This window comes from Mus caroli, unplaced genomic scaffold (genome assembly GCF_978045245.1).
Source record: "Mus caroli unplaced genomic scaffold, Mus_caroli_1 scaffold_13, whole genome shotgun sequence".
NCBI lineage: Eukaryota > Metazoa > Chordata > Mammalia > Rodentia > Muridae > Mus > Mus caroli.
In genome coordinates, this window is record NW_028227268.1 from 50384162 (window position 1) to 50410147 (window position 25986).

The window sequence follows — 25986 nt, forward strand, 5'->3', positions numbered from 1 at the left end:
TGAGTTTTGTTTTGTTTTGTTTTTGAAGACAGACTAGCTTCAAACTGTTTTAAAATTATTCCTTAATTTTTATTTTTTTTAGATATTTAAAACACTAAAAATACCTTTTAAATTTTATGTGTATGAGTGCTTTGCTCTCACTCTGTGCATATACCACACTTTTTATGGGTGTTAACAAAACTCAGGCTCTCTGGAAGAGCAGCAGTCAGTGCTCGTGACTGCATTTCTCCAGTCCCTCCATACTTTATTGTTTAAAAATTGTCTCCAGCCGGGCGTGGTGGCGCATGCCTTTAATCCCAGCACTCCGGAGGCAGAGGCAGGCGGATTTCTGAGTTCGAGGCCAGCCTGGTCTACAAAGTGAGTTCCAGGACAGCCAGGGCTACATAGAGAAACCCTGTCTCGAAAAACCGAAAAAAAAAAAAAATTGCCTCCAATTACAATTTTAAGAGTTTGGGAAAATTTACCATGCTGAGGGAGTGAATAGACACATATAGAAGAGCAGACTCACGTTAAGAATATTAAAGGTAGCTGGACGTGGTGGTGCACGCCTTTAATCCCAGCACTTGGGAGGCAGAGGCAGGTGAATTTCTGAGTTCGAGGCCAGCCTGGTCTACAGAGTGAGTTCCAAGACAGCCAGGGCTATACAGAGAAACCCTGTCTCGAAAAAACCAAAAAAAAAAAAAAAAAAAAAAAAAGAACATTAAAGGTAAAAGTTAATATCCATAGGCATTTATAGCTTCATGCCTCCATGAAGGACCAAAGAAGAAAAAATAGATAGACCTACAGAGAAGTAAATGTTCCCAACTAACGTATACACTGGTTGGACTCCCAAAATTGAGGTAATGGTGAGCATTTATTTATTGATGTTTACTTGATTTTATTTTTGGTTATTTGAAACAAGATTTTTCTGTTGAGCCTTGGCTGTCCTGGAACTAACTTTGTAGACCAGGCTAGCCTCAAATCTTCCTGCCTCTGCCTCCCCAGTGCTGGGATCAAAGGCACACACCACCTCTGCCCAGCTAGAATTTTATTAGCACAAATCAGCAGGTAAAGCAGGGAGCAGGCAGCTGAGTGTGACTGTGACAGTTTTAATCCCAGCACTGAGAGGCAGAGGTAGGTGGATTGCTGTGAATTCAAGGCCAGCCTGGTCTACATAGCAAGTTACAGGGCAACCAGAGCTACACAGTGAGACTGTGTCTCAAAAGCAAAAACAAAAATACTGCATAAAATTCTCAAAGGACTGATAAAAATATAAAGAATGTTTATTCAATGAAATATTTTAATCAGGAGAGGAAAGCGAAGTCTCATGTGTTCCCAGACTAGACTGTGGTGTCTGCTCACGGGCATCCCTGCTCAGCTCAGCACAAGCAGGCTGATTGTCCCTGCTTCCTAGAGGTCACCATTTCGATGTGGACACCTGATTAGCAGAGTTCACTGTGGCTCCAGACTCCTGAGCTCCAGAAACACTTCTGCCTCTGGAGTAGCTGGAGTCACAAGCCTGTGCCACCATACCCGGTCTGCTTGAACAGGTACTGTTCACGCCTGTAATCTCAGTATGTAGAAGGCTAAGGCCAATTGTGAATTCAAGACCAGCCTGGGCTACATATTAAGTCTCTGCATCCAAAACAAAACCAAACCAAAACAACTCCAAGAATGGTTGTGAAATTTGTATTAACATAAAATCTTCCTTTTTTAAAAAAATATAGTTTATTTAATGTATATGAGTACAATGTAGCTGTCTTCAGACACACCAGAAGAGGGCACCAGATCACATTACAAATGGTTGTGAGCTACCATGTGGTTGCTGGGAATTGAATTCAGGACCTCTGGAAGAGCAGTTAGTGCTCTTAATCACTGAGCCACCTCTCCAGTCCCTATAACATAAAATCTTAAGTGTAGTGGTTCATACCTGTAGTCTCAGCTACTTGGAAGACAGAGGCAACAGGATTGCCTGACCCCAGGAGTTCAGGGCTAGCCTGGTCAATATAGTAAGACTATATTGTATGTATATGTCTCTATATATGTATATGTGTGTATGTGTGTATATATATATATATATGTGTGTGTGTGTGTGTGTGAGTATATACATGTATATGTGTATATGTATATACATGTATATATGAATATTATATATCTCTAAAACATGTATATATTATATATGTATGTACTACACACACACACACACAATATGGGCTGGGCATATAGCACAGTGGTAAAGCCATTCCTAGTATATGTAAGGTTCTGGATTCTATTTCGAGAACCAGAAAAATACTGAAAACATTTGTAAAGCACATAACTCAGTGGTATTAGTACTATACAGTGTTGTGTGCCACTCCTGCTTCTAGCTCCAAACAGACTTGGCATTCATTAAGCTTCCTCCCCTCTGCTCCCCGCCTGGCAACCAGTAATTTGCTGTCTCTATGGACACCTGTTAGGCGTTTCCAAGGAATGGAGTCATACGATGCTGTGACTGTTTGTGATTGGCTTCTCGGCCTTGTTCTTGAGGATCATCTGTGATGAGTTGTATCATTTCTGTTTATGATTGTATAATATCTCATTGTTTGGGCATGCTATAGCTTGCCTGTTTCTCAGATGTTTAGCATTTCCATTGTTTCCACTTACTATTATTTTAGTATTGCAACTATTGCAAAATTGAACCTAGGACCTCTGGCCTTTTGCATGCTATGCAAGCACTGTACCATTGAGATATAGCCCCAGCCATCTTTCTCTCTTTGTCCTCTCTTCCCTCCCTCTGTTCCTCCTTCCATTCCTTCTTTTCATATTGGAGATTGAATTCAGGGCTGTGCACACACTATGACTATTACTCCACTCCTAGCTGCTTCCTTAGGTCTAGTCTTACTTCATATTTTCACTTTTATTTATACACATATGTGTGCTGCTGCGAAGCTGGGTGTAAGGATATTTCTTTGAATCCCTGCTTTTCGTTCTGTGGGGTATACGGAAGGCGCATTGCTGGATCCCATGGCAGTTCTAGGCTCAACCTTTTGAGGACCACTAACCCTTTCTCCTGTGGCTGCATCACCGACACTGCCTGTGTTTCAGCAGTCTGGCCCACACCAGTCATTTCCTCTCTTTATTGCAGTGGCTCAGTGGGTGTGAGGTGGTATCTCCTAGTGGTTTGGCCTTGCATTTCCCTAAGTAATGTTACATAGCCTTTCACAAGCTTGTTGGTCATTTGTGTATCTGTAGAGAAGCAACTACTGAAGTGCTTTGTACATTTTAAAGCCGGGTTGTCATTTTCTGACTTAACTTTTACTTAGAAATCATTTTAACGTACAGGAAGATTACAGTGTAAGACCAGAAACACCATCTAACTTTTGCCTTAGGTTCATCTATTGCTAATGTTTTGCCTCGTTCGCTTTACTTGACATTTTTACATGCTTGTATTTTATTTTTATTATTTTCATGTATATGCATGTGGAGTCAGAAGACAACTTTCGGGAGTGAGTTCTCTGCTTCTATTTTGTTGTTCCCAGGAATTAAACTCAGGTAGTCAGCCTTGGTGGCAATCACCCTTAACCCCACTGAGCCATCTTCCTGTGCCTCAACCTTCACCCCTGTTTGCTTACTAACTCTAGGATCTATTAATGTTTTCCAGCACCACTTGAAAGAGTAAATCGTAGACACTGCAGCCCGCAGACACTTCAGATCAAGGGCATTTGTTTACATAACTACTAATGCTTGGCACCTGAGCGCATTGGACAGATGTGAAGTTTCTTCCTGATCTACTTTCTGTACTCTAATTTTATCCATTCATCTGGCATCTGGCACTGTGCATTTCCCTTTCGGTACAGATGCCAGGCAAGGGCCATGGTTGCACATAACTGTCAGATCTCTGCCCAACACCCCACACCATCTCCCAGCACCTCCTCCCCCACCCCCCCACCCCCCGGCTCTGAGCCAGTGTCTTCTCACTACGTAGACTGGACTGACTTGGACCTCTCTGTATGTGGATCATGATCAGGCTGGCCACATACAGTTGCCTGCCTATGTTTCCAAGTGCTGGAATTAAATGGAATTATGGGCATGGACCATGATGCCTGGCTGTTAAATACTTTAAAAATATATATCGTGTGTGTGCATGATGTGTGTGGAGACACGTGTACCATGACACATGTATAGAGATCAGAGGACAACTTTGTGGAGTTAGTTTCCATCTTTACCTGGGCTTGGGATTGAACTTGGGCTTTCAGCCTTACACAGCAAGTGCCTTTACCTGCTGAGCTATCTCACTGGCCTGTATGGTTACTCTTTCTTTTTTTTTTTTTTTTTTTAGATTTATTTATTGATTATATGTAAGTACACTGTAGCTGTCTTCAGACACTCCAGAAGAGGGAGTCAGATCTCGTTACAGATGGTTGTGAGCCACCATGTGGTTGCTGGTATTTGAACTCCAGACCTTTGGAAGAGCAGTCAGGTGTTCTTACCCACTGAGCCATCTCACCAGCCCATGGTTACTCTTTCTTAATGTTGTTTTGTTTTGAGATAGGGTCTCATGTAACCCAGGCTGGCCTTAAACTCACCATGTAGCTAGGGATGGTGAACTTGAACTCCTGATAGTCTTATCTCCACCTCCCAAGTGCTGGGATTACAGGCGTGGGCCATCACTGATGGCTTTGTGTATTTGTGCTTTTTCTTCCCTTGCAACTGGCAATCAATTTCTACAGCTCCCCTGAGAACATCTCCCTAGGCTTATTCCTTGTTGATGAAATTTATTTATTCTGTGTCTGTATGGATGTGAGTGAAAGTGTGTGTGTGTGTGTGAGAGAGAGAGAGACAGACAGACAGACAGACAGAGAGAGAGAGAGACAGAGAGAGACAGAGACAGAGAGAGAGAGACAGAGAGAGAGAGACAGAGAGAGAGACATAGAGAGAGAGAGAGACAGAGAGAGAGAGACAGAGAGAGAGAGAGAGAGAGAGAGAGAGACAGACAGACAGACAGACAGAGCAGAGAGTACTCCTGTACCTGCACGTGCACTTGTGTGCCTTGGTGCATGTTGTTATGTTTAGAGGTCAGAAGACAACTTTGTGCATTTCCCCCCTTCCACCATATGAGCTCTGGGGACTAAACATATGTCAAGCAGGCCTGGTGGCAGGTACTTTCACAGGCTGAGCCATCTTGCCAGCCCCCATGGGTTAGTTTTACATAAGCTTGTCTCTATGTCTCCAGATCCCTCTGTTATCTTGTTCCTCTGTGCAATTTCCTTACCATCCTGGGCAACACCTACCCTCCTGTATCTAACCCAGTTCATGGTTGTGCTCACGGCCCATCTCCTGCATGCACAGGCAGGGCAGTTTGCAGTGAGCAAGGCTTGGGGACACTCCTCTCATTTCCTGTCCTAGGAGCTTCTCTTCCTCAGTGCCCCTGCTGCAGCCATAGGCTAGATTGAGGGACCCCAGAGTTATCCAATCACCAGTGCAAGACCCTCTTCCCCCAGCAGGGCTAAGAGGCCAAGAGTGATGAAATCCCACCAGTGTGGCTGCGCTGTGCTCAGCAGGAACCTGCGATGATTAGGTGTCTGGCAGTTAAAGGGGCAGCCTTTTGAGGTTGAGAGGCTGGGAGCCCACAGGAAGTGACTTGGTGGCAAGCTGATGTAGCTTTGTTCGGCACCCGTTCTGACAGAGAAGTTGCAGCTAGCACTGCTGAGGGGATGTCCACAGAGTGTCTCAAACCTCAGACAGGAGGGCCACAGAGCCAGAGCCTGAGCCAAGGTGGGCAGTATGGGGCCTTGGCTTCAGGTACGTGTCTGCCTCCCTCCACATCCGTCTCCTGGAGCCTGCCCCGCTGGAGAGCATACTTGGCTGCAGCTGTTCTCTGTTACATCAACCTTCTGAATTACATGAACTGGTTCATCATCCCAGGTGAGGTTGGGAGGGGTAGCGTGGGGCAGTATCTTCAGATACCCCACTTCTACAAGCCCACAACTGTGTATCCTTGGTGGCCTTCTTCTTCCAAGCCCTCGTTCCTCTCTAGGAGCATAGCTCTGGTGGTTTCATCCCAGTAAGTGGTCTGCAGCCTCTCCTGAATGGTCCCAAGCCAGAACGGGGCACAATGTGTGCGGGGGCAGGGGTGTTAGTGGGTAGATGGGACTGTGCTCTGCAGCAAAGGCGTTGGGTTCAGGATGGAGCTGCAGGCAAGGTTATGGAGGGCAGAGCAGCTTGGCCAAGCTCCCAAGTGAGAATGGCTCTGCCTGCACTGTTTCTGGGGCAGCCGGCTGCTGGCCTACCTTGCACAGTTTGCCTTTATTCTTATTGGAAATGGTACAACCTGCTTCTGTGTTCTGTCTCTCACTTATGCACTCCTTTGTGTCTGGACTCCACTTGCCTTTTCTCATCTAGTCACCCATTCATTCCTTCATCAGTTCATACTCAGCTCTTTCTTTAAAAAGACAGAGTGTGTATGCATGTGCGTGCACACATGTGTGTGTACGTGTGTGTGTGTGTGTGTGCATGCTCCTTCACCTTTATTTGAGCTTCAGAGATTGAACTAAGGTTTCCAAGCTTGTTCAGCAAGCGCCTTCACAGGCTAAGTCATCTTGTCAGCCCTCATTTCTTTTTTGAGGCAGGGCCTCATGTAGCTCAGGCTAGATTCAAACTTGCTATGTAACTGAGAATAATCATGAACTGCTGATATGCCTGCCTTCACCTTCTTAGGGCTAGGATTACAGGCTTGCCACCACAATGGTTTATGAAGTTCTAGGGATTGAACCCAGGGTCTTTGTGCATGCTGGATAAGCACTCTAATAACTGATGTAGAGGGCTGCTCTGCCCTCCTTAACCTTGCCTGCAGCTCCATCCTGAATCCGACGCCTTTGCTGCAGTCCCATCTACCCACTAACACCCCTGCCCCCGCACACATTGTGCCCCGTTCTGGCTTGGGACCATTCAGGAGAGGCTGCAGACCACTTACTGGGGTGAAACCACCCAGCCTCTTTTCTTTGTTTGTTTTTGAGACAAGGTCTTAAGTAAGATCAGGTTGCTTTTGAATTCACTATGTAGTTGAAAATGATCTTGAACTCCTAATCCTCTTGCTTCTGTCTCCTAAGTGCTGAGATTACAGGTGTGACAGCATGCCTAGCTGATCTTTCATCAACCACTTGTTCCAGGTTGAGCACTGAGAGCAGGAGCACTGAGAGTGGGAGTATTGAGAACAGGAGTACTGAGAGCAGGAGCACTGTGAGTGGGAGCACTGAGAGTGGGAGTACTGCGAGGAGGAGTACTGAGAGCAGGAGCACTGAGAGCAGGAGTACTGAGAGCAGGAGCACTGTGAGTGGGAGCACTGAGAGTGGGAGTACTGCGAGGAGGAGTACTGAGAGCAGGACCACTGAGAGCAGGAGTACTGAGAGCAGGAGCACTGAGAGCAGGAGCACTGAGAGCAGGAGTACTGAGAGCAAAAGTACTGAGATCAGGTGTACTAAGAGCAGGAGTACTGTGAGTGGGAGCACTCTGAACAGGAGCACTGAAATCAGGAGTACTGTGAGCAGGAGCACTGAGAGCAGGAGTACTGAGAGCAGGAATACTGAGAGCGGGAGCACTGTGAGTAGGAGAACTGAGAGTGGGAACATTGCGAGTGGGAGCAATGAGAGAGAATTTTCCTCTGGTAGGAACTCAGATATGTGGTTCCTACTGCAGTGGCAACTGACTTACAGGGCTCAGAGAGATGTTTACCAATAACGACCATGCAAGGCAGAGAGGCAGGGAATGGTGCAGATGAATGGAGTCAGGCAGGCTGGGAAGCCTAGGTGAGTAACTGCCACTGCTGGCCATGACCAAAGCCCCAATATTGGGCCATCAGTTATGTATTTAGAGTAGCTGGGAACCTCTGTGGAATGAATGGGAGTCTGGGGTCTGCAGACATTATCAGAGCAGGGCTGTATCTTTGAGCAACTCAGAGGGGCACAGACCATGTGCCCAGCTTGGTCTGAAGTGAGGCAGAGTGGGGTAGGTGCCAGCAGGGCAGCCCTGAGGATAAATGACTTCAGAATTCATACATGGGAAGCGTTTGACCCGGGCCTTGGAAACTGTGATGACTGGAAGGGTGGGGATCAGAGACATGTCAATCAAGGCAGATCAGAAGAGTCAAGGGGTGGTGGAGAGAAAGCGGGAAACAATCCCCCAGAGGGTGTCTGGTCCAAGATCACAGGCTTTTTGAATGCCAGCCTGGGAGCTCGTAATTTCTGGTCCAGGCAATGGGGAACCATATGGGAGAGAACCTTAAGTAGGAGAACATAATAGGATTTGGGACCTTGAAAGATGCAAGATGGGCTGGGGAGGTCATCTCAGAGGCTACCAAAGGGGATCAGGCTGAAGGTGAGGAGGCCAGAACCTGAGTATGGGCTGAAGGGCATGGAGGAATGGGAGGGGAGAAAAGCACAGGGCTACCAGGAGGTGTTACTGTGCAGCCTTCCGAGCCTTAGCCATACCTTAGTTCTTGTTCTGCCCTGGGGGCCCCAGCAGGACTGTCAGACCCTGAGACCTGCCTGCCACATCACTTCCCCCTTGGGACTTCCATTGGCTGTGGTCACTGTGGGGAATGGAGACTTGGAGAAATGAAACCATGTGGGGACTCTTAGGGCCAGGTAGTGATGCGGCAGCTAAGATTCTCCTGTGGAAACAACACTCAGAAATACCAGAGCTGTAGAGACTGGGAGATAAGAGACTGGCTTCATTCACCCTTGCCCTTGGGCTACTACCCACAAGGTTGACAAGGACACAGGACACAGGTCAAGGGGACTCTTTTCTAAAAATGAGAAATGAGTGCACTCAGAGGGCTTTGAGGTAGCTGTTTTTCTTGCTAACTCATGTTGCATATTTTCCTTTTTCTCCAATGACTACACCATCTGGTGTCATTAAAAGATGAAAAATGACTGAGGGTGTAACTCAGTGCTTGCTCAGCATGCCTGGAGCCCTGGGTTCCATCCCCAGCACCCCATAAAAACCAGCGTGGTGACACACACCTGTAATCCTAGTACTTGGGAGAGAGTCCGGAGGCTCATCAGTTCAAGGACGTCCTTGGCGACATAGAGAGTTCAAGGCCAGCCTGGGCTAGGTGAGGTTTTTGTTTTTGTTTTTTTGTTTTGTTTTTCTCTCCTCAAGATGATAACAATAATTTATTTATTTATTTATTTGTTTGTTTGTTTTTCGAGACAGGATTTCTCTGTGTAGCCCTGGCTGTCCTGGAACTCACTCTGTAGACCGGGCTGGCCTCAAACTCAGAAATCTGCCTGTCTCTGCCTCCCAAGTGCTGGGATTAAAGGCATGCACCACCACCGCTCGGCAACAATAATTTTTTAAGGTAAAAAAGATATACAGATGTGCATGTTTGTACACTATGGTGATTGGGCTCAAACAAGGTGAATAAACTCTCCTACTCAGTGCTTTTCATTCTTTGGTCTTCATTCTCCAGTGCTAGATATCAGCAGATGGATGTAGGGTTTCTTGTCAGACTGGCAGTCTGAAGGGTCCCATGGGGGGACGTTTTTCCCCCTTCTGGAATGCTGGCTGTGGGAGCTGCCTCTGTTAGAGTTCCAGTGCTGCGGACCCACATTCAAGCTGGACAATCTTGGGTAGCTGCAGTCTGTGTATTGGGACAGTAACGGTCCCCTCCCCCACTCTCTGAATCAGGGCAGGGGTGTTGTGTAGCTTAGGCTAGCTTTGAAATCTATGCTGGTTGGGCAGTCGTGGCGCATGCCTTTAATCCCAGTACTCAGAAGGCAAAGGCAGGTGGAATTTCTGAGTTCGAGGCCAGCCTGGTCTACAGAGTGAGTTCCAGGACAGCCAGGGCTACCCAGAGAAACCCTGTCTCAAAAAACAAAACCACAAACAAACAAACAAGAAGTCTATGCTGACCTCAAACTCCTGGTTCTCCTGTCCACCCTGATTGCTGAGATTACAGATATGTGCTACCATGCCTGGCTTTTGTGTGTGTTCTACATGGGCATGTTTCTGTTTTGTTCTTGTTTTCTTTGGCTGCTGTTGCTGTGTGATGTCCTTCGTTCATCCAGGCCTGTCCCAATCTCAGAAGAAGCAGCCTTGGAGGCCAGCTTGGGTGGGCTACTTCCCATCTCTCTAACACTGTCCATCTGTCCCCAGGAGTGTTACTGGATGTCCAGAAGTATTTTCACATCAGTGACAGCCATGCTGGTTTGCTGCAGACAGGTAAGGAACCAGTCCTGGACCCCAGAGCAAGGGCCTTTTGTCAGACATAGTCTGGTGGGTTCTGTGGCTGACTCCAGCCCCTGAGTCTTTTGGCAGGAGAGAGCTGGGGGTTGAACAGGCCCTGGAACTGGAGTCTGCTGCAGGATGCAGTTGAGGGAGACAGGCTGAGGAAGGTTCCTGAGTGTTCCTGGTTCTCCTCCTGCTATAAGCCCAGCAGAGTCTTCCACAGAGGAACAGGAAATCCAAGTGTGTGCTGTTCTCTCAGAGCTGAGAAGTCTGACTAAAAGGATACTAATGGACAGGCAGACAGACAGACCCTGATTCTCAGGTGGCCTCAGAAGGGCCACAGAGAGCCTACTAATACAGCTTCAGGGAGCTCGAATGGATGGTTTGTGGGATCATTAAACATAGGCTAACCTTCCATGAAAGCTTGGATGAGACCTATTTGTATGCGCGCAGGGATACACATGGTTACAGCACATGACACCTCCTGGGTACTGTGATCTTCTTTGTAACCTGTCCCCCTACAAATACCCAATTGTCATGCTGTTTTGCAGCAGGTTCTCAAACTAGGTACAAGGACTCCCCACTCCTGCCCCAGGACCACTGGAAGACTTTCCATGGGATGTGTGAACAGTCCTGAGAAACCTACTTCAGTCTGCCTGTCATTTCCCCAGCATGACCAGTCTGGAACAAACCTGTGCCAGGAGGGCAGTTCCCCTTTGCCACTGTCTCCCCCCCCCCCACTCCACTCCTGTACGCTCGTCTGTCCACTGTCTGAAGTGGGAAGAGGCTCTGCATCCATGAGTTCCTCTCTGTTAAACTCAGAGTACCATGCAGAGGGGATTGCTAAGACTTCTGCAGGGAGACCTGGGGTGCAGAGAGCTCACTCACAGAAACATTTATGATCTTCCCACCAAGCCACTCACCCCTGGCAAGGAGCCAAGCCTTATCTAGCTGGCTCTATTCGTGACCGTATGCTACTTTTCTATGAATTAAACTCCAGAAATGAGATCATGGTCTCTGAGATAAGTATTAGCACCCTGCTTTGGATTGTAAAAGAGACAAGGCACCAGTTTCCTCACAGTCTGATTTGACGGTCAGTTTTGCAAAGCAGGGCTGACTTTCCCACTTGGGTTTCACGCCCGGTCTTTCCTATAAACTGAACTGCATCTGCCCCTTAGAGTGCTTGATGGATATACTGTTTACAGAAATCAAGTCATCCCTCAGTATCTACTAGGGACCAGTTCCAGGACCCCTATTGCTGCTCAGTCTGAGAAGGCTCAGGCATTCCAGGCCAGTCTGGCCTACTTAGTGAGTTCTAGGCCAACCAGTATTACACAGTGAGACAGATCCTGTCTAAAATAAAAAGACGTAGGGTCTGAGTGCAGTGGCTCACACCTTTAATCCAGGCACTCAGGAAGCAGAGGCAGGTGAGCTTGAGGTCTGGTGTACAGAGTGAGTTTTGGAACAGCCAGGACTATATACAGAGACTTTGTCTTTAAAAAAAACAAAAAAGCATACTGTTTATAGCTTTATAGCTCCTCTAGTACATCTTCCTCTAAGTTCAGGTCGTCTCCAGGTGACTCAGGATACCCAATACAGATCTACATAAGCTATTGTCACAGTGTTTCATTTATGGGCTGAGAAAAAGGAGGAACATCTGTGCATGAGCAGAATAGATGCAATTGGGTTGTTTTGTTTTGTTTTTTTAGCAACTTCAACTTCAGATAAAAATGTTTTATTTATTTATTTTTATTAAAATGTATTTACATTTATTTTGTTTTGCTTTTTAAAAAAGATTTATTTATTATATGTATAGGAATACACTGTAGCTGTCTTCAGACACACCAGAAGAGGGCATCAGATCCCATTACAGATGGTTGTGAGTCACCATGTAGTTTCTGGGAATTGAACTCAGGACCTCTGGAAGAGCAGTCAGTGCTCTTAACCTCTGAGCCATCTCTCCAACCTCTTGTTTTGCTTTTTGCGACAAGGTTTCACTATGTAGCATTGGCAGGCTTGGAACCCCGGAACTCACAGAGCTCTTCTTGCCTCTGCCTCCTGAGGGCTGGGATTAATAGTATGTACCGCCATGCCTTGCTTTATTTATTTTTAAAGATTTATTATTATTTTATTTGTATGACTGTTCTGCTTACATGTGTGTATGTGTGCTATGTGTATGCTTGGTGCTTTTGGAGGTCAGGAGGGGGCACTGGATCCTCTGGAACTAGAGTTACAGACAGTTTGTGAGCTGCCTGATGTGGGTGCTGAGAACTGAACTTGGGTCCTCTGCAAGAAAAAGTGCTTGTAACTCTGATCCATCTTTCAAAATTTTTTATTAATTTTTTCGTTTTGAGTTAAGGTCTCATGTACCTCAGGCCAACCTTGAACTCACTATACAGCCAAGAATGATCTTGAACTGGGAGATGGTGGTGTATACCTTTAATCTCAGTACTCAGGAGGCAAAGGCAGGTGGATCTCTGAGTTCAAGATTAGCCTGGTCCACAGAGTGAGTTCCAGGACAGCCAGGGCTACACAGAGAAACCCTGCCCCAAAGAAACAAAACAACAACCAACCAAACAAAAGATCTTGGATTCATTCTTGGTCCTTCTGCTTGTAGTTCCCCAAGCTGAGGCTACAGATGTGTACTGTCATGCCTGACCACTAAAAATGTTTTAAATGTCAACTTGAAGCATATGAAGGATTAAGTGGTTCTAGAGAGAACAAAACAACACAGATTTATAATAACATCAGTGAATTGGAATTGGTGGCACGAACTTGTGTAGACAGAGGCAGATGAATCTCCATGAGTTCCAGGCCAGCCTGGCTACACAGTGGGCTCCAAGCCAAACAGGGTTGCACAGGGAGACTCCGTCTCTAACAGAAGAAGACAAACAAAACATCATCAGGAGTACTGGGGGTGGTATATGGGGGTGGTGTATGGGGATGGGGGATGGGGGATGGTGGATGATGTATAGGGAGTGATATATGGGGGGTGATGTAAGGGGGATGGTGTATGGGGGGTAGTACATGGCGGGTGGTGTAGAGGGGTGGCATATGCAGGGTAGTGTATGGGATGGTGTGTGTGTATGTTTATGGAGGTGGTGTATATGAGATGGTGTATGGGGGTTTGGGGGTGGCATATGCACAGTGGTATGCACAACTCCCTGGGAGTTGGAGTCAGGAAAAAGAATCAAGGTCATTGTCAGCTACATAGGGAGAAAGAGGCTACATGGGCCTCAGACCCTGTCTCCAAGAAAAATCAGCGAGATACCATTTGTTTTTATTAGATGGCAAAAATGAAATTCTAGTTCATATCAAGTGGTAGCAAGAGCTCTAGCATGCACTTCTATGCAAGTGTAAATTGATACGGCCTTTCTGGAGCCCTATTTTGGAAGTAGCTATTAAAATTTTAAACACCATTGACATCGGAGATCACTCTCTGTGGAGTATTAGGTTGAACCATATTAAATTGCTGGTTTTATAGGTCGAAAGCGGCCTAATTTTCACAATTGCATATTGCTTAACCAAGTTCTACAGCAGGTCATGGAAGAGTGGGAGGGACTAGGACCTGAGCTGGGCCTCTCACTGGGCTCAGAAAATGTTAATCACCTATGATTAGCGAATGGAGACCCAGTGTTAAACAGAGTCCTTTTAAAGTCTTGGCCTTTCGATGGTGGATAAGGTGAAGGGTGGGGTGGGGTTCCAGTCCTCCATTTGTCTGCCTGCCAGCTCTCCCAACCATCCCCCAAGGGAGGAGGAGATTTTCCAGGAGCCAGGCCTTTATTCTCCTAGAAGAGCAGACACAGCACAGTGAGTGCTCTCACTTCAGCTTTTACAAACAACCATCACAGGCTGGAGTGACAAATCATCAGTTAAAGGCACTGGCTGTTCTTCCAGAGGACACAGGTTGTATCCCCAGAACACAACACAGGTACCTCACAGCCACCTGTAACTTCAGTTCCAGGGGATCCCACACCCTCTTTTGGCCTCTGAGGGCATTGCGTACACGAGGTACACATACATGCATGCAGGGAAAACACCCATGCACACAAAATAATAAAAGTGTTAAAAAATTTAAGAGAAATGTTTTGTCTTAGTTAGGGTTTTACTGTTTTGAACAGACACCATGACCAAGGCAACTCTTATCAGGACCACATTTATTTGGGGCTGGCTTATACATTCAGAGGTTCAGTTCATTAATCATCAAGGTGGGAACATGGCTGCATCCAGGCAGGCATTGCATGGGAGTAGCTGAGAGTTCTCCATCTTCAGATGAAGGCTGCCAGCAGAATACACTCTCCCAGGCAGCTGGGATGAGGGTCTTAAAGCCCACACCCACAGTGGCACACCTACTCCAACAAGGACACACCTACTCCAACAGGGTCATACCTTCTAATAGTGCCACACCCTGGGCCGAGCATATTCAAACCACCATCACAAGGTAACTCTGGTTGCTCTTGTACTTTTGGTCCCTTTGTCTCGGCTTCCTGAGTCCTGAAATTACAAGTGTGGCCACCTGGCTGGATGTGGTACAGAAGGGCTGGAGAAGTAGTTCTCTTGGTAGGGTGCTTGCATAGGATGTACAAAGCTCTGGGTTCTATCCCCAGCTTTGCACCAGCAATCAGAAGGTAGAGATGGGAGAATCAGAAGCTTAAGGTTATTCTTGGCCAGATAGCAAGTTCAAGGCCATTCTAAGGTACAAGAGATCTTGGTTTAGACACAGGTATTGGTGTGGAGACTAGTGCATGTACCAGCACGCCCAGTCTCCTGCACCATCTCTGGTTTGTGGTCCATGTGCTTGTTTTAGGCTCCCCCTCTGCTGGTCCTAAGAGCTGACATCCCTATCCTCTTTCCCAGCAGCAGATGTGTAAATGACAGATTGGATCAGTTCCCATACCCAACCTCACAGAAACCATTTATTCTTGTAAATCCACACGGCTAGCATTCACTCTGTGCTGGTGGCTCTATATTCCTTTTATTCAGGGAGAGTGTCAGCTTCCCAAGACATGCTCAGAGGCCACACAGCGAAGTGAGGCAGAGCTGAGATTTGGTCCATACCCAGTGCCATACACTCTGGGCTGTGGATTGTATAATGGACCAGGAATAGGAGACTTAACTTTTTATCTCTTCCTTCTTTTGTTCTGGGCCCATTGCCAAGGTGCCAGCTTGTGGCATCTGTGCCAGGCCTCCTCCTTGGGCCAGCAGGGCTGTCTGCCCAGCCACCCTCTTGGTGGTTCCAGGCTGTCTCTTGTGTGTCTTCTTCAGTCTTCATCAGCTGCCTGCTGGTGTCTGCACCTGTGTTTGGCTACCTGGGTGACCGATACAACCGCAAAGCCATACTGAGTTTCGGGATCCTGCTGTGGTCAGGGGCTGGCCTCTCCAGCTCCTTCATCTCCTACCAGGTAGGGTCTACATCCCTGCCCAGTCCCTGGGGCCTTCCTCATCTGCTTCCTCCCTGATCCAGCTGTCTTAGAGCTTCCTTCTGGCCCAAGCCAGCTCAGGGATTGTACAGCCAAGGCTAGGAGGAGAACTGTGGTACAGCCTCTAAGCCTGAATAGGGAGGCTACTAGACATTCTTTGTTGTTGTCTTTGTTTTAATTTTTTTGAGACAGGATCTCTCTATATAGCACTATCTATCCTGAAATGCACTACGTACACCAAGCTGGTCTCGAATTCACAGAGATTTGCCTGCTTCTGCTTCCCTAGTGATGGATTAAAGGTGTGTGCCCAGCTGTTGTTTTTGAGACACTGTCTCACTGTGTAGCTCTGGCTGAGTTGGTATCTTCAAATAGAAGAAACTGGTCTTGAACTAACAGAAATCTGCCTGTCTCTACCTTCCAAGTGCTGAAATCAAAGGCATGAGGCATGTCATGTCCACCTGGCCCTTTAGATGGTCTTTCTTTCTTTCTTTCTTTCTTTCTTTCTTTCTTTCTTTCTTTCTTTCTTTCTTTCTCTCTCTCTTTCTTTCATTTTTCTTTCTTTCCTTCCTTCCTCCCTCCCTCCCTTCCTTCCTTCCTTCCTTCCTTCCTTCCTTCCTTCTTTTCTTCCTTCCTTCCTTCCTTCCTTCTTTCCTTCCTTCCTTCTTTTCTTCCTTCTTTCTTTCCTTCCTTCCTTTTTCTTTTTTCTTTTTTTTTAGAGGCAGAGTTTCTCTGTGTAGCTCTGGTTGTCCTGGAACTTGCTTTGTAAAGCTATTCTTAAACTCACAGACATCTGCCTGCCTCTGCCTCTTGAGAGTTTGTGATTAAAGGCATGCACCACTACATCCAACCTGTTAGACTTTCTTATTTATTTATTTTTTTTTGGTTTTTCAAGACAGGGTTTCTCTTTATAGCTCTGGCTGTCCTGGAGCTCACTTTGTAGACCAGGCTGGCCTCGAACTCAGAAATCCGCCTGCCTCTGCCTCCCGAGTGCTGGGATTAAAGGCGTGTGCCACCACGCCCTGCTCTGTTAGACTTTCTTAACCAGAGGCTTTTTGGCCCTCTATTTTACTTCCCACTCTGGTGGTCTCTGTGGGGGTGGGGGTGGTTGGTGTCATAGGTACTATTTTAGAAAACTGTCCCGGCAAAGAGACCCAGAGGAAGGGCTCCCCTATGGTTTGGGCAAGCAGTGGCTATAAACACCAGGAGGCTATAAACCCATGTGATTTGGGGAATCTGGAGTTGGGAGTGGAGGGACACTTGTAGTCCTGGTTTGTGCCTCCTTCCCTATGGGCCTTTGTCACGAGGTCCCTTTTATGCCCCCTGCCCCCTCATCTCATGGGAAATCTCTAGAGCTCACCATGGTCTTGTGCTGGCTTATCCAGTATTCCTGGCTCTTCTTCCTGTCCCGGGGATTCGTGGGTACTGGTGCAGCAAGCTATTCCACCATTGCACCCACTGTCCTGGGTGACCTCTTCGTGAAGGACCAGCGGACCTGTGCACTGGCTGTCTTTTACATCTTCATCCCTGTTGGAAGGTTGGTATCACTCCTGGACCCACTTCCCCAAGAGGTAAACTGAGGCTGAAGGAATCAGAACAGGGGCTGTGCTGGACATAGAAAAGATCAAACCGGGAGGACTGGAATCTGAATTCCACCATTGCTCTTTCCTTCCCTATCACTGTATCTCTGAGCCTGTTTCCTTGGGTGTATACATGGGGACAGTGCTGCCACTCAATGGGCTAGGGGGAGGTTAGCGATGATGAGAATGCTCCTGGATCTCGGTACACTCCTGGAAGTGGTGAGAAGAGGCAGTGTGGCCTCACTGGGGAGGGCAGCTCTGGGAGACCAGTGGAGAAGTGTACTTTACAGCCCTACAGGGAGGCCCCTGAGTTCTGACCCTCTTTTCCTGAACCTGGCTGAATCTGAGCTGGGCTTTGGAAACTAGGGGTGGGGTTGGTGGTGGGATATGCAGATCTTTATATGGAGGAAATGCCACAGGGCCTGGGCTAGGAGCCAGAGGTCACTAGGGGTCAGACCTAGGGCAGTACAAAACTTAACCTTTCTTGGGGAATGGGCTCAGAGGCTACAGAGAACTGGCTCCCTGGGCAGGGGGGCCAGTTCCTTGCAGTCAATCTGCCTTGAACGGAAATCCCTCACTACTGTCTCTCTTGTTCTCACTGTTACAGTGGTCTGGGCTATATGCTGGGATCAACTGTGGCAGAGCTGACAGGGAACTGGCGGTGGGCCCTCCGAGTGAGTTTCACTTCCCTGTTGTCCCTACGTTTACCCCCTGGGCCGACTGGGACTTTCCAGTCTGCTGCGGCCTTAGCCACTTGGCTTAGTACCTGACGCCATGGGGGGTGAGGGGTGGGGGTGTTGGTTGCTGTCCCATTGGGGCCTCATGGGAAACATGGGCTATGGAAATTGCGACCTTGAGGTCAAATTCCAACTGCTCTGTTTGTTGGCTGTGTGGCCTTATACAAATTGCCTCCTCGTTTGGGGCCTAGGCTTCCCTTGCTGTAAAAGTTAAAGCTACCTATGGACTCTTAAGGATTATTTGGGCAAGAAGAAGAAGAAAGTTCCAGGCCAGCCCAGGCACAGAACAGCCGTAAGGACTGCCATCTGGGGAGACTTGGAAGTGGAGTCAGGACAACTGGGAACATACCTGGGCAGCCCTTGGTTTGTGGCTCCCATTAGAACAGGGATTAGACCACTCAGCAGAGAAGGGAACTGGGTAGTAGAGGGGTCTGGAGCTTGGTCCTGCATGCAGATCTCTGCTGAACTGTCATGGAAGACAGAACTGTCATGGAAGACAGAAGCCTGAGGCAAGAAAAGGCTTCAAGGAATCTGGCCTGATTTGCCTTGAATAGGAGCCTTCTCATGTTCTGAGCTATTTGAAGCTGCCCCAGACTATGTAGTGAGATCCATGTCATATGGGCAGAGGTGCCAGGAGAGGATGGCAGGGTAGAACTGCCCTGGGGTGGCAAATGAACACATAAGCCAAGGAAAGGGCTTGTGGTCTGAGCTCCCAGTTTCAATTGTCTTAGGCTCCCTGCTCCCAGTAGAGGGGAGTGTGTACTGGGCAGGAGGGCAATGATTTTTGTACCAAGGAAATGACAATGGTTATAGAGGCTATACTGTCTCTATAAGGGCGAGGACAAGCATTATGCACAGCTCTACAGATAGCCAGCACTTTGGAGCCAAGGCTAGAGTAGAGTCAGACCCGGTGGCCAGTCATCGCCTATCTCCTGGCTGCGGTAGACTTTGGTCCTGAGTTCCACGGCCTTCCTTCCCTAGCTCATGCCCTGCTTGGATGCCGTGGCCTTGGCTCTGCTCATCTTGCTGGTTCCAGACGTACCCCGAGGAGCAGCTGAGAAACAGGGAGAAGTCGCTGTGAGGGCTCCGAGGAGCAGCTGGTGTGAGGATGTCAGATACTTGGGGAGAAAGTAAGTGTCCCTGGACTCTGTTGCAAGTCCCAAGAAACCCCTGCCTAGCCCAATGACTCCAACCTCTTCTCTGACTCCAGCTAGGGTTTTCTCATCCTCCATGGCCCTCTTCCTTCTCTGAGCTCCACTCTCCAACTGAAATGCCCCTCTGTGACTTGGTCCCCTCTGGCTGTGGCAGAAGAGTGGCTGAGAACAGGGCAGGCTGTGTGAGCTTTGTGACGTGTTCGTTTATCCACTGGATGTATTTTTCCAGCCCCTCCTGCTTCCCTAGGCTGCTGGAGTTTGTTGACCACTCCTTCAAGCTCTACGAGAGCAACATGAGCCCCTGTCTCAGGTCTCGAAGGGAAACAGGCCTCACTGTGCTCTCAGGCCTCATGAGTCACCACAGCATGGAACTTGAGGGCAGCTCGGATCCTTAGGAAGGCTGCATCCTGCATGCCTGGGGCGGTGATCAGGCACTTGCAGTCCTGGCGCTATCTTGACCTCAGCCAGGACACTTTCTCTTGCAGCTGGAGTTTTGTGTTTTCAACCCTTGGAGTGACAGCCATAGCCTTTGTGACTGGTGCTCTGGGCTTCTGGGCACCCAAGTTTCTGTTTGAAGCTCGTGTGGTGCATGGCCTGCAGCTTCCCTGCTTCCAGGAGCAGTGCCACAGCCAGGACAGGTGAGGATGGGCTGGAAGGCACTGGCCTGGTTCATGCCTTCAGTTCTCAGGAGGCTGTGAGCCTTGCTTCAGTCCTTCAGGCAATCTGTGAAGATGGCTGAGGTTTGGACCCAAGGGTGGGCTTAAGTTTCCAGTTTTGAATGAGCCTGGGTTCTGGAATCCCTGTCTTCCTACTCTGTGGCTATTGTGGGAGTTCAGAAGGCATCAGAGGGAGAAGGATATGAGGCTTCTGTGGGGCTTAAGGGGGATGATAAGGAATCTTAGGTGATTACCCTTTGCCTTTCAAGGGACCCCAAGTATCTTCTGTGACGTCAACCCATTTTGCAGATTGCAAATTGAGGCGCTGGGGAGATTCTTCATGTCTCTGGCTTAGGGATGTTTTGGATGTGTTCATTTCTTCTCTGACCCATCAGTGCATCTAGACACCCAGGAGAATTGCTGATGGATGGGAGGGGGGTCTCACTCTCTCTTAGAGGTGTCACTTCACTTCCTGCCTGGCCAGTCCTCTGGCTCTGCTGGGCTCCTCTGCTATCCCCACAACCTCTTGCCAGGTTCTCCAGTGACTCCAGTGACCTCCTGACGGGAGTCAAGAACATCTCCTAGGCCTACCTCCCTTGTCTCCTCTCCTCCTTGATACCCTGATTCCTTGCCCTCCATCCTGGTGTCATGCTCTCTCCCCTGTATCCCTTTGTTGTCTTGGATCTTGCCCCACTAGTTTCTTAGACGTTTGAATGTCTGTATATTGGTATTTTGCTAGCATGTTTGTCTGTACACCACATGCCTGCAGTGCCTGAGGAGGCCAGCAGGGGGCATCAGATTCCCCAGAACTGGCGTTTGCAGATGTTGGTGATTGGTTGTGTGGGTGCTGAGAATCTGATCCTTTGGGAAATCAGCCTGTGCTCTTAACTGCTAAGCATCTCTCCAGGCTCTCCTGGGACTTCTAAAGCCCTATCCTCCCCTCTGCTGGGTCCTCTGTTGGTCACACCAGCGTCTGCTTCCTCTTCTCCAGCCTCCTTTCTTTGCCTCTGTTTTACTCCCTGGTGCCCAGAGGGAGCTTGTGTGGTTTCTCGAATGTCTGCGCTTCTGCCCCAGTATGATGTCTGCCCATTGTTTCTTTCCTTTTCTTCATCATTATTTATTACATTTCTCTTTATTTTTCTATTTATTTATTTATTGTGAGTACACTGTTGCTCTCTTCAGGGACACCAGAAGAGGGTGTCAGATCCTGCTACAGATGGTTGTGAGCCACCGTGTGGTTGCTGGGAATTGAACTCAGGACCTCTGGAAGAGCAGTCAGGTCTCTTAACTGCAGAGCCATCTCGCCAGTCCTTATTAAATTTCTTTATTTTGCCATTCTGAGGATCGAACCCAAGGCCTTGCACTCTCTAGGGAAGTGCTCTTTGTGGTGAATTCTAGGCAAATGCTCCACTAATGAGGGACACTCCCAGCTTCTCATTGGCAGATTTTAGTCAAGGGCTCTATCACGGAGCCACACCTCCAGCTCAAAATGTCTGCTTCAGGCCTAATGCCAAATGTTTTACATAAAGAACCTGTAGAGAAAGGTTTTCATACTGTCTCTGAATTACAAATGAGGTGGAAGATCATACAGATTAAGTGACTTGTCTAAGTTCACACAGCTAACAAGCAGTAGGCAGGATTCAAACCTATCTAACTCTGCAGTTATGGCTCTGAAGCCCCGTGTCCTGTTGCCATTGAAGACTGCCTGGTCAGTGACTTGCACATTGTCCCTTCCACCTCTAGCTGGCAGGGCTTTCTGGCATATTGGAGGTGCAGAGAGAACTCTTGTGAATAAACACATGGAGATGTGAGATTTGCCTTTGTTCCCCTATGCCATTGTCCTCTCTGGTGGCAAAGTCAGATTTCTAAGCAGCCCAAAGGATGACAGCTCCAGGTGTTGGTCCTCACAGAACCCATTGTCTCTGCTCAGCTCCCACTTGCTGGCTTGGTGCCCCTTCCTTCACACCATCTGTGTGAGAACCGGTGGACATATTTGTTTCTTTTTTTTTTTTTTTTTTTTTTTTGGTTTTTCGAGACAGGGTTTCTCTGTGTAGCCCTGGCTGTCCTGGAACTCACTCTGTAGACCAGGCTGGCCTCGAACTCAGAAATCCACCTGCCTCTGCCTCCCGAGTGCTGGGATTAAAGGCGTGCGCCACCACGCCTGGCTCATATTTGTTTCTTGTGCTTGATAAATGGCCACACACTTAATGGTCTAAAACAACAGAAATGTGGGCCTGGGCTGGGGATGTGACTCAGGAGTAGAGAGCTTTCCTGGAGTGCATGAGGCCCTGCATTCGACTCCAGAATTGCACAAAGTCAGCACAGTGGCTCACACCTTTAATCCTAGTGCTTGGGAGGAGGAGGCAAGAGGATCCGGAATTTCAAGGGTGAAGCCTGCAAGGTGGCTCAGTGGGTAAAGGCACGCGCTGTCAAGACGGATGACCTGGAAACCTACAGAGTAGAAGGAGAGAACTGACTCCCAGAGGTTGTCGCCTGACCTTCACTTGTGTGCTATGGCACCACATACATACATACATACACACATATATGTACATGCTTATGATATATGTATAAGACTCAAGGTCATATTCAGAGATACAGGGAGTATGTGGCTAGCATGAGGCAAAACAAACAAAAACAGAAGGAAAGAGAAAGAAAGAAAAGAAAAGAAAAGGAAAGAAAAGAAAAGAAAAGAAAAGGAAAGGAAAGGAAAGGGCATTTGAGCTGATAGAGCACGTGCTCTGAGTTCCAGATCCAGTACTTAAAAAAAAAAAAAAAAAGCCCAATTAAAAAAACAAACAAACTAGAAATTGCTGGGCAGTGGTGGCGCAGGCCTTTAATCCCAGCACTTGAGAGGTAAAAGCAAGCAGATCTCTGAGTTCGAGGCCAGTCTGGTCTACAGAAAGAGTTCCGAGACAGCCAGGGCTACACACAGAGACACTGCATCTCAAAATAGTAAAACAATAAGCCCAGAAATTAGTCTTGTTGTGATTTTGGAGGTGAGACTCCCAGTGGGCTCGAGTCAAGGTGCCTGCAGGGTCACACTCCCTCAGAGTTCTGTGGAGCTTGGTCTCTCCTTGGTCCTTGTGGTTGGTGGCCTTTCTTGGCCACAACTCTCTAACCTCTGCTTTTAAACTCACACGATACATCCTCTTCTTTCTGGGCTGGAGGTTGCCCCAGTGACTACTTTCAGGGCTTACCTGACTAAGGGAGGGTGGCCATTCCAGGATAGGTTCTAATAGCTGCAAAGTATGTTCCTCCCTAGAAGGTTCCAGAGACTGGAAAATCTTGTGAAGTTATGATTTTAGCCCATGGAAGACTGGTAGGAAATCCTTGAGTTGGGGTTACTCCAACTTCCTTGGTTGGAATTAGCCCCAGATGCGTGTGAGGGAGAGGCTGTGTCCTAGCTTGCTCTATTGATGTGGAAACACATATCCAGAAGCATCTTGTGGAAAGGAAATGTTTATTTCCTCTTCCACTTCCCTGTCACAGTCCATCACTGAGGGAAATCAGGGCAGGAACGGGAGCAGGAATCGGGAGGCAGGAACTGAGGCAGAGTCATGGAGGAGGATGCTTACTGGCTTACTCCCCGTGGCTTGCTCAGCCTGCTTTCTTACATAACCCAGGATCACCTGCTTGGGGTGGTCCAGTTCTTTCCCACAGCAATCCTTATTCAAGAAGATGCCGGAGGCTGGAGGAACGGCTCAGTGTTTAGGAACACTTGCTGCTCTTACAGAGAATCTGCGTTTGGTTCCTAGCAGCTCACAACTGTCTTTAGTTCAAGCTCCAAGGGATCCAGGGATCCAGTGCCCTCTTCTGGCCTCCATGGTTACCAGTGCACATACATATATACACAGGTACTCACACACACACACACACACACACACACGCACACACACACACACACACACACAGAGACAGATAAAACAAACAAACAAACAAACAAACAAACAAACAAACAAACCAGGAGTTGTAGTGCATACCTTTAATCCCAGTACTTGGAAGGCCGATTTGTGTGAGTTTGAGACCAACCTGGTCAACCTAGTGAGTTCCAGGAGAGCTAGAGTCACATAGTGAGACCCTGTCTCAAACAAACAACAGACAAACAACAAACAACAAATATTAAAAAACAAAAAAGAGCCTGGCACAGTGGTACATACCTTTAATCCCAACACTTGGGGGGCAGAGGCAGAGGCAGGTGGATCTCCGTGAGTTTGAGGCCAGCCTGGACTACACAGTTCCAGAACATACAGAGCTGCATAGTGAGACCCTAACTTGGAAAAAAAGAAAGAGCATGCCCCACAGACTTGCCTGTAGCCGATCTGATTGAGGTACCCTCTCAGTTGAGGATGCTGACCACTCTCTTCCAACCTCACTTGCATATAGGACTCTGCCTAGTTTGTGTTGAATCGACCCAGGCAGGAAGAGTAATCGACCCAAGTCTCTCAAAGATCTTCAGAGCCCACCACCGATGGCTCAGAGTGACACTCAGGGACATCACTCGGCTGGGAGGTTTGTGGGGAGTTTTACACAGCTCAGGGAAATGCAGGCTTCTGCTTGGCGGGACAGGGCTGGGAACCTCTGGCCCTGTCCTTTAAAGGCTGTGTCAGACAACCTAAGGCAAGTTCCTGATTTCTTTGGCTCCCATGTTCCCTGCAGCATAGAGAGAGCATACTCACTAGTTCCCAACTTGTGGGATAGATGGCTCATGAGGCTATTGGCAGGGCTACTGCACTCAGTTTGCTGATATCCAGGTTTGCATGTTGTTTCAAATTTTATTTACTTTAAATAGTGTTACAAGGGCTGGAGAGATGGCTCAGTGGTTAAGAGCACTGGATGATATTCCAGAGGACCTGAGTTTGGTTTCCAGTACCCACATGGTGGCTCATAATGGTCCGTAACTCTAGTACCAGGGGCTCGGATGTCCTCTCTGGCCTCCACTGTCACCAGGAATATATGTGGTGTACAGACATAACTGCAGGCAAAACACCCACACCCATAAGATAAAAATAAAATAAAATAAACCTGTTTCTGTGTGAGTGTATGTGGTGTATGTGTGTGTGTGTGTGTGTGTATGTGTTTTCATATGTGTGTGGAGACTGGAGAACAAATTGCAGTCATATCTCTCCTTCTATCTTGTGAGTCACGGGGATCAAACTTAGATTACTAGGCTTGGCAGCAAGCCTCTTTACCTGCTGGGCCATCTTGCCAGCCCACATGTCACATTCTTTCCCTGAGTGTGGGTGTATGTATGTATTTGGATGCCAATAGTTAACCTCAGTGTCACGGCTCAGGAGCTGTCCTCCTTGATTTCTAGGCTGGGCTGGCCGGCCAGAAAGCCTCACTGGTCTGCCCATCTCTGCCTTCCCAGTGCTGGGATTATAAAAGCATGACATCATCACGTCTGTCATGTATGCTGATGCTGGGGATTGAACTCAGGTCTTTGTGCTTGAGTAGCAAAGCACTTGATTGACTGAGCCATCCTCCTCAGTCCCCATGAGGGTAATAGTTGGACCCTGGCCATTTCACATAACTCCATAATTTTGGTGTCTGAGAAAGGACACAGCAGGGGCAGGGGGGAGACAGGCATGTGTCTCCAGAGAACAGTGCAGAGAAAGGCAGAGAGGCTGGCCAGAAATCATGAGACTGGCTCAGAGAATTCTGTCATTTGTGCAAATTGGATGAGGGACTGAGAGAGGAGGCTACAGTGGTCAGTAGGACCAGTCCCATTGGGACATCATGTTGGCCAGGGGCTTGTAAAGAGGACACCAGAGAGCCAATGAGGGGTTGGGAGAGCCTGGATGGATTTAGCTGTAAGTCCATACCAGTCACTGTCTCAGTGAGACCTTGGAACTCCTTTAACAAGAGCTTGAATGGAGTAGGAGAAGCATAGTGTCTGTGAGGATCCTGGCTCTGTATCTAGTAGCTGTCTGATACTGGCCTTCTCCTTTCTCAGCTTTGCGTATGTGCATCTGGGAATTCTGGAACGAAGTCAGAGAAAGCTACTGCAGAATGTTCCAGATGCAGGAATGAAAGTATGCGCAGGGGTAGGGGGCAGGGGAAGAAAAGAGCAGAGGTGGGGCCTGAAGACTAGGAGGCTGGGCCCAGATCTCCGGGTGTCTGAGAGCAGTGAGAGGATTTGGTCAGAGAGTAGTAAGGAACACAGTCCATTGTGTCTTAAGAAGCACTTTCTGAGGGCCTGTGTAGAGAGAGTCTCTGTCAGAGCCGGACAGTGCTGAAGTGGGTACAAGAGTTAG

General features: G+C 47.9%; 1 protein-coding gene across 3 annotated transcripts in view; it reads left to right on the forward strand.

Moving 5' to 3' along the window:
* The first annotated feature begins 5672 nt into the window (after positions 1-5672).
* The window catches only part of Spns3 (SPNS lysolipid transporter 3, sphingosine-1-phosphate (putative)), a 52530-nt gene continuing 32216 nt past the window's right edge, over positions 5673-25986 (forward strand). Inside the window, exons 1-7 of one of the 3 annotated variants that reach the window (XM_021177738.2) lie at positions 5673-5883; positions 10114-10179; positions 15451-15587; positions 16988-17139; positions 17790-17856; positions 18901-19049; positions 19559-19711. In XM_021177738.2, coding sequence (XP_021033397.1) covers positions 5673-5883; positions 10114-10179; positions 15451-15587; positions 16988-17139; positions 17790-17856; positions 18901-19049; positions 19559-19711 — 935 coding nt within the window. The remainder of the gene's footprint in view (positions 5884-10113; positions 10180-15450; positions 15588-16987; positions 17140-17789; positions 17857-18900; positions 19050-19558; positions 19712-25986) is intronic. The other 2 variants (XM_085829276.1, XM_021177739.2) reach the window with 2 other exon arrangements.